The sequence below is a fragment of the Dipodomys spectabilis genome, unplaced genomic scaffold (assembly GCF_019054845.1).
Source record: "Dipodomys spectabilis isolate Male_0828 unplaced genomic scaffold, ASM1905484v1 ptg000108l, whole genome shotgun sequence".
In the NCBI taxonomy this organism is placed as follows: domain Eukaryota; kingdom Metazoa; phylum Chordata; class Mammalia; order Rodentia; family Heteromyidae; genus Dipodomys; species Dipodomys spectabilis.
This window is the reverse complement of record NW_024870785.1, coordinates 19,935,671-19,953,845: the sequence shown is the minus strand read 5'-3', so window position 1 is coordinate 19,953,845 and position 18,175 is coordinate 19,935,671. Positions and strand designations below refer to the sequence as shown.

Below are 18,175 nucleotides of genomic sequence, written 5' to 3'. Positions count from 1 at the left end.
CACAGAAGGAATGTGACAAATGACATATAATATATTGCCTTAAGTTTGTGTTGCTTGATGTAGGAGTAGATTACTTTTCCTAAAACTCGTCTGGAGTACCTGCTATGCTGTGGGTGCTTTCTGCTGTGTACATGGTGGGCCATTCTGACCACCCTCACCTGAGGCTGCCATTACTCTATCGGACCTTTCTGTTCCTCTTCTAGGTTTCTCTTTTGGATTGCATGTTGCTTCAAATAAAACCACTCACAACATATGGCTTGTTATGATTCTCTTTTCCCAAACTCTGCCATTTTGTGTATTTGTGACACACTGCAGATTTTGTAAAGATTGCTTCATAATATTTGTTTACCATCTGCTGCACTCTATTTGGTATCTTGCTAGGATTTTTTCCTCCATTTTAAGTGACATTAACAAAATCCAGCCAGTACATAGACTTTTTGGTTCTACTTTTGCTTCCCTAATGTGCTGGAAAATCATATTACAGTGCTCCAGGCAACTAGAGAAGCCTGGAGTTCTCATTGTGAACCATTGTGTCAGATCTAGCCCCCACTCTTCTTGGTTATATCCAGTAATGCTATTTTGGTCAGATGGCAAAGAACTCTATGTATAAGACAGAAAGTTCAAATTATTTTTCTACTTTCTGCTTAGTACTGTTACTTTCTGGTGTTCTTTGCTGACATAGTTATGCCTGTGACAGTCTTTGGGCCATTTTGGTAAGTTTTAAGGATTTATTATTCCAGCTAGTGTAATTGTTTTAATAGCTAACCCAGTTTGCAAGGTGCATAGCAGAGTGTTTGCTAGATGGATTGTTTGTATATGTCTTTTTGTTTAGCAAGATATTTTAGGTTACTGTTATACTAAATAGCTTGCTGTATATTCTGTTTCCTTACCCTTCATCATTTCTCATTCCTGTCACTTGCTTTCTGAAGTTAAATGTAGGGGTGAATGGTTTGGACTTGGGCTTCTATCTGGTGGTCAGAGGCAGGTTAGATTTTGCTTTTTTGATCAGAACCCCTAAGTTTGCTCATGGCTATGGTAATTTTTTCCCAACTTAATCTGCTCTTCGACAAAAGTAGGAGTTTTATTCTTTACTGAAGCAACAGGTATTAAAGAGTAAAAAGGTAGGCCCCCAAGAAAACCAAGACCTACATAAAATTGGGTCTTCTATTAATCTCTAAGAGCTATTGGTTTCTATGTCTGCATGACATAGCCAGGTTTTATCTCCAGGCTTTATTGGAATGCTTCTTTTATTCTTTGTCAAATCTTCCTTTGGAGCCAACCTGTTATTATGGGACAGCTCCAGCACTTGGCTAGTAGGTCATCACCAAAACTTTTCTGTTTATTTAAAGCAATGTTTTGGTAAGGTTTCATAGCTGCTTTTTCTGGAACTGCTCGGCAAGGAATAATCGCCCCTTGATTTCCTTCAGGCCTCCCTACCTCCATCCCCCTCTCCCGCCCCCCAACAAAATATCCCTTGAGATTTCACAGAAGCCTAGAGTTTCAGAGTATTTTTTGTCAAGTTTCATTAGTAACTTAAGGTAAGGCTGTTTCTCAGAACTAACTTCCTCATTGTGTGTGTGTGTGTGTGTGTGTATGTGTGTGTGTCTGTGTGTATCTGTGTGTCTGTGTGTCTGTGTGCCTGTGTCTCTGTCTTGTTTTTTCTGTCTCATTTTTTCTCTCATTTTCTCCCTGTCTCCTTTCTTCCTTCCTTCTTCCCTTTCTCATGTCTTGATATTTATGGAGTATGCCCTCTCTTTAGAATTATGGAAAGACTTTTTACTTGTTTTACTGATTCCTAAGCTTCTCGTTCCTTATTGAGGTATTGTATTCAATGAAATTTGAACAGAAGCATCAACAGCTTAGCTAGCAGAAATGAGATTTATAAAACAGCTACTTTGTTCAGGCTGGGACAGAATTTGAACTTTTATTAAAGCAAAAATACAAAGTACTTTCATATGTGGTAATATATAACATACTATTTTGTACCCTTTTCTTCTTTGTCTTCTGCATTTTTGAGAAAACTTTCACCTTAACCTTAAAATTGTTAGTTTCTAGAATCTTCATAGGAAATCCTCTCATCAGTTTTTATAACTAGAATGGCTTTGTCCTCCTAATATGGCCCTGGAGGAGTGAGCCAGGATCCAGGATTCAGGATGCAGAATCCAGATCCAGGATCCAGAAATGAGTGTATTGGGAGAGGTGTGAGCTTGGTCACTGATTGGGGTCTGAGGAGTACTATTTTTCTCATGTTTTCAGATTACTATTAGCTATTGAGGGGGACTTATAGCATTTTGCTTGGCATCAGGCTAATTGAAAGAAAGAGAGCACAAACTGCCTCCTGGGGTACCCATGGCCTGGTCACCAAGGCGCAAGGGGACACTTTCAGAACTGGACAGGAGGGCAGGCCTGCTGTGGTAGGGGAAGGTCTATGAGTTGAACTGACTCTCCCCCATATCTCCTCAGTGTCTTCATGCTCTCATGCCTGCTTATTCCTTCTGGAGGAGAGACACTTCATTCACTGGGCCGAGATCAGCATATTGTCAGCACTTGATCAGATCAGCAATTATATGCCTAAGAGTAAACAAAAAATAATATTGATGACTTAGTGAGTTCCCTGTATGGAGGCATCCTGCAGAGAGCTGGCCCTTTCTACATTCTCACTTTTTTTTTCCAAGCTGGCTTTGAGAACTTCTAAGATGTTTTTGGCATTTATCTTTCAACTATGTGTTTAGAATCTGCCACTTAGACTATCAAATACTGTCACTCCTGACAAATCTTTATCGTTAGAAGGATGAAGCAGTAAATGACATATATAGAAATAGCCAGAAGTCATTTTGACTCCAGACTTGCAGTTGGTGTGGGTGGGTGATCAGGCCAACAGTTTCCATGTGGGTTAAAAAAGGGATCTGATATTTTTATGTGATCTGTCTTCAGATTTTTAAAGCAGTTATGGAAGAGATATTTTAAAACTACTTAGATTAAGAGAATCATTGAAATAGGTACATTGTTTCTGGATGTTGCTCTCTTGGTGATCCTTATTCAAATATGATTGTTCTGGTTATGCACTTATGAAGTCTTTTTATCTTGTCTTAAGACTATAAAGTTATTTTAAAATAGTATGAATAACAGTTTTAATAAAAGGAAACTATTTGGAAAGTGAGGATGCTGGTAGATAGGTAGAATGATAGATGGCGAGACCCCTGTTAGAGTTGCTTTTCAAGGTGACCTTCCACTAGGCCCTAGGATCTTCTGTCAAGGGTTGTCTATGTCATAGAATTGTGGGTGATCCTTAAGGCATTCTTACATATGAAGCACAAATCATGGTGCCTTGTATGTAGTTGTGTTTAATAAACACTAGCCATTGTCATCATGTTGCACTGGTATGTGTTGCTTTGGAGAGAGGAAAAGTATAGAAATAGAGGGAGGTTAGGGTTCTGACTGAGAAGTAAAACAGTATTGAAGCCAAGTCAGAAAAAGACAGTTTATCTGACTTCCTGGCCAACACATCAGAAAGTTTAGGGCAGCCAAATGATCTTAGTCCTCTTGTCTGGCAAGTGAAACATTCAGACAAGATATGAACATAAGTAAAGATGATAGAAAAGTTTGTGAGGTGGGAAATAACAAGAGCATGTGGTACAGACATGCCACAACAAGAAGAAGATAGCAGTGTTCAGCCTATTTCTCCCATCTTGGGCTGCGTCATAGCTATCTTCTTTATTACAGAGGTTAGCCTTGTATTAAATAGGGAGAACTTGATAGGCTTCTATTTCCTGTGAGGTTGTTATATCAGGAATTTACTATTCTGCCCTATTTCCTCATTATTTTGTCCATTTTATTTCCTTATTCTTTTGTAGATTCCTTTTCCCATTTCATTGTGAGGCAGACAAACCCAAAATTCCCTTTTTTTTTTTTTTTTTTTGGGTCCAGTCGTGGGGCCTGAACTCTGGGCCCAAGCTCTTCAGCTCAAGGCTAGCGCTCTACCACTTGAGCCACAGCGCCACTTCCAGCTTTTTTCTTTTTGCTTATGTGGTGCTGAGGAATTGAACGCAGGGCCTCAGGCATGCAAAGCAAGCGCTCTACCACTGAGCCACCTTCCCAGCCCCCCCCAAATTCCCATTTTTATCTAACCACCAAAAAGTCAGAAGTGGAGCTGTGGTTCAAGTGGTAGAGTCCTTGCTTAGAGTACAAAAGCTTAGGGACAATGCCCAGGCCCTGACTTCAAGCCCCAGCATTGCTACAAGAAACAAAGTAAAACAATAAATTAATAATCCCAACAGATTTCCAAAATAGGGTATTGAAGGCTTAGCTTCCAAGTTGTGAAAAAACAGTTGTATTAAGTTCTTAAGAGCATGGTTTTTGTACATAAAAATTGCACATCTCACCATTGTGTTATACTTCCTTTAAAAACAGATGAAGATGAAGATGGGGATAGAATTACAGTAAGAAGTGATGAAGAAATGAAGGCTATGCTGTCATACGTAAGTACATTACAAATGAGGACTATTTTTAGATGATCCTGTAATTGAGGATGCTGTTTCTTAGGTACTTATAAGATATATAAGCAAATCACACTTGCTGTATATACCATTTCTGTATGTAACAGGCAAGGTTTTCAAAAATTCTTTATGTGAAAGTTAAGGGCATTCTTTTCAAAAGACACTTACTGATCATATCATGAACATTAAGAATAATGCATCTTAATGACTTTTGCATTAGGTATGGTGCAGACTAAATGGACTATCAATTTCCTGTATTTTTTATGCAGTACTTAAAGTAACGGCTCATTAAAAATGAACCCCTGGGCTCTAAAAAATTTTTCAAAATCTACTTTTGACTGGAGATCTCTTTCACCCTTCCAGACTATAGCAATAATGTAGCTGCAGGCATAATATAGATACAAGATTTAAAGATGTACTCTGTTATTTTATGCACTGTTGGTCCTCCTGCCCACACCCTGAATGAACAACAGGGTTACTTACTCAATCAAAATGATTTGACTATATCCTGGAACTTTTATATTTCAAATTTCAGTGAAAATTTGCATTGTTTGTCTGGAACTGAACTAAAGAAGAAAAGATACATTTTTAAAGGTTTAACATTACTTGAAAAATTAATAGTATTGAAGAGATAGCTTCCCTACGCTCTGATTTGAGCTTTCCTTTCAAGTTTTTATTTTATAAAACATTTTGTAATCTGTTTACAAAACCTTTTCTAATGGTCTGGTGGAAAGAGCATTGGAGCAGAAGTAGGAGACCTTATCTTTGCTCTGGTTTTCTGGCCTTAGGCAAATCACTTAACCTTTCAAGTCTGAAGTTCTCTCATCTGTCAATTGTGGGTAATAGTACTTGTCCTTTCTGGGCACAGGGTCATTGTAATGATCAAATAGGATAATAGATGTGAAAGCCCTCTGTGAAAAGTTAAAAGTCCTATTCACATGCAAAGTGATATTTTGGTAGAAATGATGGAATGGGCCCCTGCTTTTCCTGGAGATTGGAATTGTATTCTACCATTAGGTTGTATGTTTTTGATTGACTTCAACTTCAACCAGGATCTTGTTTCATTGTAATGGAAACTGTAAACTATCTGTGTTGGTTTCCGCCAATAGTTTTAATTTAGGGTAGGAGGAAAGAGAACAAGAAGGATGGCATGATTAACAGAGCGTTGCATTCCAACCAACACAGAGTAGGAAAAGTCAATTTCCCATTGACTTTCCATTAACTGATGTGGGAGTCTTTGTGCACTGAGAATTTAGAGCTGAGCTCATCAGTACTTGAAAGGCAGAGTAGGATTGTCTTTGGAAAGGTCTAGCACTAGTATTGATGGATTGGCTAGTCTCTTGAGAGTGGGCCATGCTTATATTTAGAAAACATGCACACAGATGGGTTCTAGTGTTGTTATGTAAGTCCATGGCAGAGACCTGACATCGATATACTTTCATGTATATTCAGCATATCCACACATAAAAGATGTTGACTTTTCAGAAGGTCTTTAAGTGTGCTTTTGGAATAACAGTACTGAATATGAACATACTGATGGTAATAACCGTTTCCATTTCTGAGTCTATGTTGTATATACTAATGCTTGAGGTATGTTTTTCTTTTATGGCTTTAATACCCACTCTGAGGTAGATATTATTACCTTTTTTTAAAAAACATATTTATTTATTTATTTATTTTTTGTTGGTCCTGGGGTTTGAAACCTGGGCCTGAGTTCTGTCCCTCAGCTCTTAAGCTCAAGGTGAGTGCTCTACCACTTGAGCTATAGCGCCACTTCTAGTTTTCTGATGGTTAATTGGAGATAAGAGTTTCATCTGTTTTTCTGCCTGAGCTGGCTTTGAACCGTGATCCTCAGATCTCAGCCTTCTGAGTAGCTAGGATTATAGGCGTGAGCCACCAGCATACTGTTTGGTTATTTTTATTAATTTTTTTTTTTTTTTTTGGTTGGTCGTGGGCCTGAACTCTGGGCCTGGGTGCTGTCCCTCAGCTCTTCAGCTCAAGGCTAGCGCTCTACCACTTGAGCCACAGCACCACTTCTGGCTTTTTCTGCTTATGTGATACTGAGGAATTGAACCTAGGGCCTCAGGCATGCAAGGCAAGTGCTCTCCCACTGAGCCACCTTCCTAGCCCTATTTTTATTAATTTTTTTAAATGAAGAAGGCATGGTTAAGAGATGTGACATACCCAGTCCTAGAGCTGGTTTGAAAATACAGAATTTATGTTCTGCCATCCTTACTGTTAGCCCAATGAAAGCCTGTGTTTTTTCACTATCTCTATTCATATCTTTCTTATCCACCTCTGCAAATTCCTAACTGCAAACTTTTTTGTTCTTACCATAATTAAATTTGAAATGACTTGCATTCATATAATAGTTATGATACCTGTAATACGTATTCCTTACAATTTTGGCTTTTTCAAGTACAGTATTTAGTTTTGTTGTAGAAAAATATTAGACATTATATAACATTATACCACATGTAAAAGGTCCCAAGATTTCTTTTTTCTTTTTTCTTTTTGGGGCCTGAACTCTGGGCCTGGGCGCTGTCCCTCAGCTCTTCAGCTCAAGGCTAGCGCTCTACCACTTGAGCCACAGCGCTACTTCCAGCTTTTTTCTTTTGTTTATGTGGTGCTGAGGAATCGAACCCAGGGCCTCATGAATGCAAGGCAAGCACTCTACCACTGAGCCACCTTCACAGCCCCCCAAGATTTCTTAGGAGGTGATTTTCATCTAAAAAGATAATCATCTGGCTCATGCAATCAAATTTAGATTTCATGTGTGAATCAGTTTTTCATTTTTAGATTGCAGGATAGACATAAGTGGGGCAACTTTTAATTTTGTCATGTAGACACATTGAGAAAATAAATTAATAAAGAGCTTATTACCTGTATTTAGTAACAAGGAAAAATAGTGATAGTAATCAAAAAAGTTAAGGAGTAGGCAGAGCATAATCTCAAAACAATGATACCCATTTCGTTAAAGTATTAGTTTTATATAAAACCCATGACATTATTATATTTTCTTACTTTGCTGTGGATGGATTAAGACTTTTTTTTTAGTGGATTGACGCTGGATTGGCTAATGGGGTACAGTTTTTTTTTCTCATTAATTCACCATCAAAATTTTATAGGTGGGAACCCAATTTCCCTGTCCTCAAATTTTAACTTACTTAAGGTAGAGCTGTGCTTTTTTGATACTGAGTATTTTTGGCAAGATTTGGAGTACAAATGAAACTATCTCTGAGAGAAAAGGTATTTTAAGTCATTTATAATTTAAATGGATTTCCTTTTTCCTTTCTCTTTGTATGCCATCACATACCTTTTGCTTAGTAGGCTCTCAGTCATTTAAAAAGTAAGGAGCAGTTTATAAAGAGCACAGGCAAGATTGGTCAGCTGTCACTTGATTTTGTCTTTGATTTTTATAGCTGGAAATCCTTTTAGGGCCTAGTTTTGTCATAGAGAACCAGTATATCTAATTTTGCAATAGATTTTTGGTTGATAGACCTCACGGTTGGCAGCTTATTACTCATTTACATTGGTCTTTATTTCGTTAGGTTTATTTGACTCTGAAAAAGTTTTGATTCCAGGATTTGATATAATAACTGAGGGAAGATACTGATGGAGGGCCACATTTTTATCATAAAAACAAGATAAAATAGCTTAGATTTTCATGAGAAATTCAATATATTTGAAGTTACTTTGTAAGTTTTTAAAAAGCTTTATAGGGGCAAGCCAAAGTACAAGTATTTTTACCATTAGCCCTTTGATAATTCTTTTCATTGATTTAGTTAAGAACTAAACCTCAGATAAGGCTTTATAGGAATTAAAAAATGCAACATCTGAGTTGAAACAGAATTCTTCTCTCCATGTATGCAAGCATTTTCTGCTGGCTTTGGGCCAACATAAGTGTAAGTTTTTATCAGTAATTTAAACAGATTTTTGTATTAGACTTGAAAATGTTGCCTTTTTAATTGAAAACTTATCAATTATTTAAATATCTAGCAGCCTGAGGCTGTTAATTTTATGAGTGCTATAATAATGGGATTCAGTAGTTTTTGATACATGTGACACAGAGAATATCATATTATGGTAAGGATTTTCAAGAACTAGACTGTTGTGTGCTGTTAAATAATAACCAACATATTAAACCAAAGTCTGTTGTCACACATTAGTACCATTTTATGTAAGTTATTTAGAAGTTGTGTTCTTTTCTTCATTCAATATATTTTTAAGAGATAATGAGAAGAAAACAAAGCTATAATAAATTGTCTTTTAAGAAAATGTAAAGCAATTTGGTCTCCAAGGAGATATTTAATGTATTGAAGGAATTCAGCAGCCAAGTGTTATTACAGCACCATTGTGATAGCTCTCTGTGTTTTGTTATGAGTTTGTGTTAATCAACAATCTGTTTTTATAGGGTACTTTCTGGTAAGTTATGTTGTAAGACTATTCCACTTCTGGGATCATGGCTTTTCCTCTGACACTATTGCATCTTTTTAATTCCTCCATAAAGTATTTTTTAATTAGAATTTGAAATGCTTTATTAGGAAAAAAATAACACACAACCTACATATTCTGAAAACTAAATACCTGATCATTGCCAATTATTTAAAGAACCTTGTTGAATATTCCCTCAATATAGTTGAAAATGTTCGTGTGTGTGCGCGCGCACATATGTGTGCGTGCTTGTTTCTGCTTTCATTTTCTAGAAAGATCAACGATAGTATGCTGCTTTTCTCCTTCCATCTTTTCTATTTGTTGTGTGGTAGGATTGTTGAGGTTCATTTGTAGGAAGGGTTATATTAGTGATGATCTTTCATTGAGGAACTTAGTGGTATATTGTGCTAGTATTGGTACCTGAATTCAGGCTATCCCAGCTTTTTGTTACCAATTGAGCCACAGCTCCACTTTCTTACGGACTTTCCTGCCCATACTGACTTTGAACCACTATTCTAAGATCTCAGCCATCAGGATAGCTAGGATTATAGTTATGAGCCATCAGTGCTCAGCTATATTGTGCTTTTGTAAGTGGACTCATATTTGTTCCCTTTGTCTAGTAGAGGATTTCTTATACCTGATTCTCTTGATACTGAGAGGCTTGTATGAGTGGAGCATGGTATCAAGAAGAATAATCGTTTTCATTTTGCTCTTTCTCTCCCTTTGTACTATCTTTCCACATTTCCAAAAGAGTATGGGTTGAGTTTTACTGTAATGCTTCTCATTATTGCAGAGACCTTGTGTTTTAATGGACTGTAAGTATTCCCCTTGGTATACTTGACCATAGTGTACCTTGTTAGACATTGGGCACCATGAGGGAAAAGTACTTTCTGACCTCTGGAACACCCTGTAAATTGGGCTGTGATTAGCTTTATCCTAGCATGCATAACTTGGAGATAGCTTCTAAAAATCAGTTATTCCAGTTGGAAGAGAACCTTAGAGCTCTTGCCTACCTCTTTCATTTTACATTAAGCCCAAAAGAACTGGATTAATAAATGAGTTGAAAGTCACATGGCTAATTAATGGGAAGGCCTACTCCAGGCTCCTAATCCATTCCTGCCTATTTTATTTTTTTCAGTACTGAGGTTTGAACTCAAGACCTGTGTATGCTAGGCAGTCACTGTCACTTGAGCCATACCCTCAGTCCTTTTTTACTTTGGTTTATTTTTTCTGATAGATCTCACGTTTGTCCAGGTCAGCTTCTGATCTTCCTACCACCTCTTCCCCGGTAGCTGAGATTACAGATGTGTACCACCACACCTAGCTTGTTCTGTGAGATGAAGTCTCATTAAATTTTTGTTTGGCCTTAGATGGCCTTAAAGGGCAATCTTCCAGTCTTCACTTCAAATAGGTAGGTTTATAGGCTACCTGCTTTTTTTATTTAATTATAAAAGACAATGCTTTTCACTAAAATGACAGTGTACCTGAGCTTATATAGTGAAAAATACACTATAGACTTCTACAGTTAAAAAAAATCTTAACCTAGTTTTACTTCAGATTGTTACCTATTTAGAAATTGAATATTTAACAATCCTGGGTCTTGGCTAACAAACAGTCTTAGTCTTTCTTTTTTTTTTTGGTTCTACTGCTTTGGCTCCCTCTCGAGTTTTGGAACATGCCAGAATTGTTATTTCAGAACATTCTTTCCCATAGACCTGCATGGCCCATTCATTCTCTCACCTCCTTCATTGAGTGTAAGCTCCATGGGCAGCTTCAGCCAGTGTTGGTTTGGTTTTTCTTTTTCTCTCTTCTTCTGTTTCAGTACTTTTATCAGTAGGAAATAAAAAATAAAGAAACAAGTTCAAATCCTAAGACTTGAACTCAGGCTGTTGGCACTGTCCCTGAGCTTTTTTCATTTAAGGCTGGTGCTCTACCAAGTGAGCCACAGTTCTGCTTCTGGCTTTTTTGGTAGTTAATTGGAGATAAGAGTCTCACAGACTTTCCTGTCCAGGCTGGCTTTGTTCTGCAATCTTCAGATCTCAGTCTCTTGTTAGAATTACAGGTGTGAGCCACCAGCACCTGCAGGAGGAAGTCTTTTTTTTTTTTGTCGGTCGTGGACTTGAACTGGGCTTGGGTGCTGTTCCTGCACTTTTCAGCTCAAGGAGAGTGCTCTACCACTTGAGCCACAGTGCCACTTCTGGTTTTCTAGTGGTTTATTGGAGATAAGAATCTCATGGACTTTTCTGCCCTGGCTGGCTTTGAACCGCAATCCTCAGATCTCAGCCTCTTGAGTAGCTAAGATTACAGCCGTGAGCCACCGGTGCCTGGCTAGGAAGTCTTTTTTAAAGAACATTTACTACATGATGCTTTTATTTATTTATTTATTTTTTGTATTTTTTTTAATTGTGAAAATACTGTACAGAGGGCTTACAATTACATGGGCAAAATAGTGATTTACATTTTTTATCAAACACTGTAGCCTCCTCCTTTGTTTACCCTTCCCATCCCTTCCCATCCTCTCTCTCCCCCCACCCAATCCTCCCCACCCCCAAGTTGTAAAGTTCGTTTTTGACATGACAACTTGTACTTCTCATTGTTGCAACAGGTCCACCTGTATCCTTATTTAAACGACTTGTTTTTCCCCTTCCCCTCCACAAATTATACCGACATCAAATACAGTGAAAGTAGGGGTTATACTGTGGGGGAGGGACATACAAAGCAACAAAGAAATAATCTTATGATTGCATTAGAAACAAATGCATGAAAGGAAAAAAAAAACATTTGAATACATATCTTAGGGTTCATTTTCCTAACATCACCTTATCTGACCTTTTCTGCTTGACTCATACATATACTAGATATTGCAAATAAGGGAAACAAGACCACACTAAAGCTACCAGCACAACTATGTTTATTGCAGCATTATTTACCATAGCTAAGATATGGAACTAACCCAGATGCCCCCCAGTAGACGAATGGATCAAGAAAATGTGGTATATATACACAATGGAATTCTATGCCTCCATCAGAAAGAATGACATTGCCCCATTTGTTAGGAAATGGAAAGACTTGGAAAAAATTATATTAAGTGAAGTAAGCCAAGCCCAAAGAAACATAGGTCCCATGATTTCCCATGATTTACACGATGCTTTTAAAGATGCCCCCTATTTGAACTTTGGCTTTGCAGGGAGGGAAAGCATCTCAGTCTTCAGTGTGTGTTAGTCTAGCTCACTTCAGGGAAATTCATCTAAAGAACTGATAATATACTGTATTTTTGAAAAGAATAAGAAAGGGAAACCAAAGAAAATAATTTGTTTTAGAAATCATTCACTTGTTTATTCAAATAATAACCCTAAGTCATTAATAAAATATAGTAAAGTTTTGGTTTTGTTTTTCCAGTGAAATAAAAAAACATTTTTCAGAGGAACATTATTGTAACTTCTCTATTGTTTGGGACATCTTCTATGTGTTTGGTGATACTGGGGTTTGAACGCAGCGCCATGCTCTCATTTTTTTTTTTTTTTCTGGCTCTCTATCGCTTCAGCCATATCCTCACTTTTGGCTTTTTGCTGGTTACTTGGAGATAGTTTCTCGCTCTCTCTCCTACTCCTTCCTTCTCTTTCCCCCTCCCTTCTTTCCTTCATCTCTTTTCTACTCTCTTCTCTCTCTCCCTTCTCCCTTCCTCTTTTTTTTTTTTTTTGATGCTAGATTGGGATTTGAACTAAGGGTCTGGGCCCTGTCCTTTATCTTTTTCACTTAAGGCTAACACTCTGTTACTTGAGCCACAGCCCCACTTCTGGCTTTTTGGTGATTAAAGATAAGAATCTCGCAGACTTTCCTGCCCAGGCTGGCTTTGAACCACAATCCTTTGATCTCAGTCTCCCAAGTAGCTTGGATTACAGGCAGGAGCCACCAGCACCCGCCAGTTGTTTGGAACATTTTAATGCTTTGGAACAATAAAAAAAAATGTAGTGTCTTATGTAGCTACTGTTGTTAAAATATCTTGAGGCCATGTTTGATAGCAAAGAGGGGAAAGCTACCCAAATTTGCATCAACAATGGATTTACCATGTAGTTTTTGGAAACAGGAAAAATATCAGCAGACCCCAACCTCAGTGGCATCAGGAACCTCTAGAGACTGCTGCAGCAGGAATTTTGAGTCACCACTATTTTTCCATCGATGTGGGTGGCTCTGCTCCCAGCATAGCTCCATCTCTGTGGATGGTTCAGGGTAGTCTTTTCATAAGGGAATTTCCCATTTGGCTTACTGTCTGCCTGGCCTGATGATCCCATTTTATTTAATTGGTCGGTTTAAGTAAGGAGTTTAAATTTCTGCTTTAGAAAGATAGCAGAATTACTACAGCCTATAAGTCAGGTCGAAGATCAGTGAGGACACCACCCTGGCAAATGTTGGTGAGGACTCTACAACTAAGAGGACCCCATAGGTTTTAGATCAATTGCTGCATATAAATTTGAACTCCTGCTGCCAATGTACATTACCTTCAGAGTAGCCAAATTGAATCTCATCTGCTATTGACTCTCTAAACTTGTTCGAATACCATCTGGAGCTTTCTAAATTCCTTTATGGTTTTACTATCCAAAGTAAATAGTGCCATCATTAAACTTAGCCATCTTGCTGTCATTTTCACTTCCAGATCATTAATAAATACATCTCTCCAATAGTATTAGCCTGTAAACAGGCCCCAGAGTTGTTCCCTACTGACCTTTTAGTTTTAGCCTGTAAACAGGCCCCAGAGTTGTTCCCTACTGACCTTTTCACTGGGAGATGCTCAGTGTGTTTTCCCTCTCATCATCTGGTCATTCCAGGACCAGATGAGTCAAGTTAAAGAAGAGCTTGTATACTTGGGAGTGCCCTCAAGACAGTGCCTTGAGTTATGAGGGAGCTGGGGACCTGAAGCCAGGTATGGAAGGGCAACTAATAATTGGTATACAAAATAGACTGACTCCATGTATTACTGTTGACTACTGTGGCAGTTAGGTGTATTAGGAGAGGTTGATCTCACAGAGTAAATGACTCAGTGTGAAATAATGTGAAATAATTGAGTGAAAAATCTAAGTAAGGATACATCTGAGTACTGTGATATGTTGTAGCCATTTAACATAGTTCAGATGGGTGGGTGTTTCATGGGAAAACTGCAGATAGATAGTTTATTGATTATTGTTGTAATTACGAACTACAAACTACTAATGAGGTATGCCCTTGGTACAGGCCAAAAAGGAAATTGAAATTTTTGTCATTAGTAGAAAAAAACCAGCTGGGTGCTGGAGGCTCATGCCTGTAATCCTAGCTACTCAGGAGGCTGAGATCTGAGGATGACAGTTCAAAGCCAGCCCAGGCAGGAAAGTCTGTGAGACTTTTATCTCCAATTAACCACCAGAAAACTGGAAATGGAGCTGTGGGTCAAGTGATAGAGTGTTCACCTAGAGCTGAAGAGCTCAGGGACAGTGCTCAGGCCCAGAGTTCAAAACCCATGTCTGACCAAAAAAAAAAAAAAGAAAGAAAAAAACCCCAGCCTGTATATTCCCTTGAAATGAAATATCATACTGAAGCTTAATAAGGGGGCCTGAGGTGTCCTTTGTGTGGAAGTTAGGAAATTGGGCCAGTGAGAGTAGTTGCTGTGTTTGTGTTGGTGCCTCCCTGTGCCTTCCTGAGATCACTGTGGTGCACCTGCTCTGTGCTAGCCAGCCACCATTCAGCTGTGGTTTCTGCAGATTTTGGAGGCACAGCCCTTTTTGGAAATCTGAAGATAGTTGTTTACTCTTTTCCAAAAGAACATAAGGCGGCATTGCACATTTGACTTCAGGAGCCTCCAGGATCTCCCATAGTCCCTGTAGATAGATTCTAGGTAAATGCCTCTGCTTGTTTAGTAAAGCCTTGCCTTGGATGAGCTTCTGGAAGAGAAACATTTTTTAGCACTGTAGTGCTGCAGGGTCAAGGAAGGGATACTGACAGTCTATCAATCAATTAGTTAAACTCTGTCTCTTTGGTCCAGCATTTCTTTGATCCTCTTCGATGATTTCTGTGGCCCTGTTGTTGTTAGGACCATTTTCTCCTGGGTTACTCCGGCTTGGAGATGGGAGATTCATAGCACTATTCCTTTTTAAGATTTTTTTTCTAGCCCTTTATAGAAAGTTTTCCATATGCCACCTCAGTTTGACATGAAAATCTTAGTAAGGTGAGGCAGAAAGAATGGCATGCCTTTCTCTAGGCCACACAGCTAGTGACTAGAGAGCTGGAGTCTGAGATCACTCATCTGTACAGCCAGTTTCCCACAGCAAATGTGTTCTAGACAGTGGTGTTCTGGCCAAGTGCTGTGCTGGTGGTGATTCAGTGAGCATATAGCTCATCTCCTTCCTGGTCCTGTCAGGAAAGGAGCAGGAGGGAAACTGAGATGAGGATGAGACCAGAAAAAAACTCTTATTACCAGACAGAGATGAGTTAGGTCATCTGCAAAAGCATTTTGTGTTCTTCGAGAGCAAAGGAACACTCACACCAGCTTTAGGGACAGAGGGTCACACCAGCTTTAGGGACAGAGGAGGCTTCCTAAAGACAGTGATATTCCTGTGGAGTAAATAGGGAGAGGGACTGGGAAGGGTCTTCTGGGCAGATGGAAAGGCTTAGAGGTAGAAAGAGTCAGGAGGGGGGCTGCTTGTGATTCGGCCTGCATGGACAGTGGAGGTGGGAGGTGGAGACAGGCAGCCAGGTCATTGAGAGGCTTAGTTTGAGAGGGTGTAGGGAAAGGGATGGGAGGGTATTAATAACACAGCACTTGTCTCTGTAGGGTGACTTGGGAGAGAGAGTTTCAAAGCACAGAAGCTTCAGGTACTGTTTCATGTGAAAGGCAGTGGTGGCCACAGGCTGGTGAGAGGTAGGCAGATTTGGGAAGTAGGAGGGTAACAGGTGACAGGATGTGTGGAGGAAGGAAGAAGAAATGATAAGGGCCACTTTCATATTTCTGGTTTGGCAGTAGACATGGTATTTAGTGGGATGGCCATCCCAGGGGCAGAACATGGGCTTAGGGTGGAGCAATGGGGTGGGGGTGGGGGGCGAGGCAGAGAATTCACTTTCGGACCTGTTGCATTGGAGGAGGCCCTGGACAATCAATTGGATATGTTGAGAATCTTAGGAGAGAAATCTGGGCTGGAAGTAAAGGTTTGTGATTCATCAGCTCCTAATTAGTCTCAATGACTCCTCTGGTAATTGAAACCTTTGAAGTGGTGGAAGTAACTTAAGGAGAGTGTATAATGAGAGTACAAGTTGGTAAGAACCACAGGGAGCTTTATCACTTAAGAGCTAGGCAAAGGGCCACACCCGGAATCCCAGTGCAGTGGTTGGAGATATTGCTAGAGGTTGCAAGCACAGATGATTTTAGGTGCGTCCTATGCCAGGGGATGTGGCTGAGCCCTACTAGTGCTCTCCTCCAGTTAAGTTGTTTACCCAGAAGCCTCATTCACTTAAATGTATAAGAGATGAGAACTAGGAGCTCACCTGTCTTTTAACTCTTAAACAGTTAATCTATACTTTACATTCTGAGTGCACAGGCCTGAATGAAAGGAGTATATTATTTTGTGCACTGATAACCCACTTGCTTCATCCACATAGACATGTACAGAGCCTAACACACACATTCAATGAGCAAGGGCTCTCTCATTCTCTTTGTCTCTCTCTTTCTTTTTCTTCTCCTCCTTCCCCCAGGGAACTTAGCCTTGTAAAATTAAACTGTGCTGTTTTGGAACTTAGGTTTTTTTTTATATGGCACATTTTCATGCAGAAAAATTGAATTATTGATTGAATTGTGCTGTTAGAAGTAGGTTCATAATAAATAGGTTACTGGTTGATAAACTTGCAAACAGAACAAAGCCAAAAATTGTACTTGTTACCCCCTGTTGAATCTGGCCTTCTGTTTCAAATTAATTAGATTTTTGGACAACTGTGCTGAACTTTGTCACATCCTTATTAAAATTATTTAAGGATTTTGAAAAACATCTCAGAGGGACTCTGAAACTAATCAGAGTCTGGTACTGAAAATTGCATTAACAATCGTAAACCTGATTAATCTTTTACCCAGTTACCTTATTGATTATTGCTGCAATTACTACAAATAACAGATCATGCAAAGAATAGCAGTGAAACACATATTTTTTAACTGCTGTTCATATATTTAGTGTTAACACCCTTGCTATATGTTTAATATATAATTTTTGTATTGTTAAATACTGCAGCACTCCAAAGCTAGAAAGTATCATGCTAAATATGGTCTCAGTATTAGGAGATTCACTTCTTTGTTTTTCAAATAATGTGGCATTTCAGTTTACAAACTGCCTCTCACTGGTTCTGTTCTTGCAGTTTAAGCTTTGGGCTTCAGAGTGATGTATATAATAAGGTAGCTTCTCCCCTCCCCCCCATTTATGAGAAATTAGTGTTCAGTCAGGTTAAATGACTTCCTGAAGGCTCCCTAGATTAATGAGAGGCAGATTCAGGATGCAACCCCATTTTAATAACAACTATTTATTAAATACTTACTATGTACAGACATTTGTGATATGGATAAAATAATTTGTGATAGGAATAAAATGAAAACCAAGACACTTACAGAAGTTAAGCCAAAAGAGTTATTACTGTTGGTTATTTTCTCTTTTTGTCCAACTCATGTTAAAATATCTTTATACATAAGATGTAGAGGTTTAGGTAGTTCCAGATACTCAGGAGACAGAGATTGATAGAATTCTGATTTGAGGACAACATGGGCAAAAAGTTAATAAGACTCCATCTCAATTCACAAACTGGTTGTGCTGGTACATGTATGTGATATTAGGTATACAGGAGGTATAGGTAGAAGATTGTGGTCTAAGATAGGTCCTGGGGGGGAAAGAAAGATTTTTTTTTTTGATGTTCATGCTTATTTGTCTTTTGTTTTTGTCTAGTGACATTCCCTTTTTGTCATCACAGATTGTAGAACCAATTTGGAGATAGTTCTTCCCCCCTCCCTCCTCTGGTCCTGGGGCCTGAACTCAGGGCCTGGACACTGTCTCTGAGCTTCTCTGTACTCAATGCTAGAGCTCTACCATTTGAGCCACAGTGCTACTGCCAGTTTTTTCTGAGTAGTTTACTGGAGATAAGAGTCTCATGGACTTTCCTGCCTGGGCTGGTTTTGAACTGGTCAATCCTTAGATCTGTCTTCTACATAGCTAGGATTACTGGTGTGAGCTACCAGCGCTTGGCCA

At 38.9% G+C, this 18,175-nt stretch overlaps 1 protein-coding gene across 3 annotated transcripts in view; it reads left to right on the top strand.

The window, feature by feature from the left end:
- Map2k5 (mitogen-activated protein kinase kinase 5) overlaps positions 1 to 18,175 on the top strand; it is a 271,209-nt gene that overhangs the window by 18,075 nt on the left and 234,959 nt on the right. For all 3 annotated transcript variants that reach the window (XM_042687833.1, XM_042687834.1, XM_042687835.1), the window contains one exon: positions 4,411 to 4,478. In XM_042687833.1, coding sequence (XP_042543767.1) covers positions 4,411 to 4,478 — 68 coding nt within the window. The remainder of the gene's footprint in view (positions 1 to 4,410; positions 4,479 to 18,175) is intronic.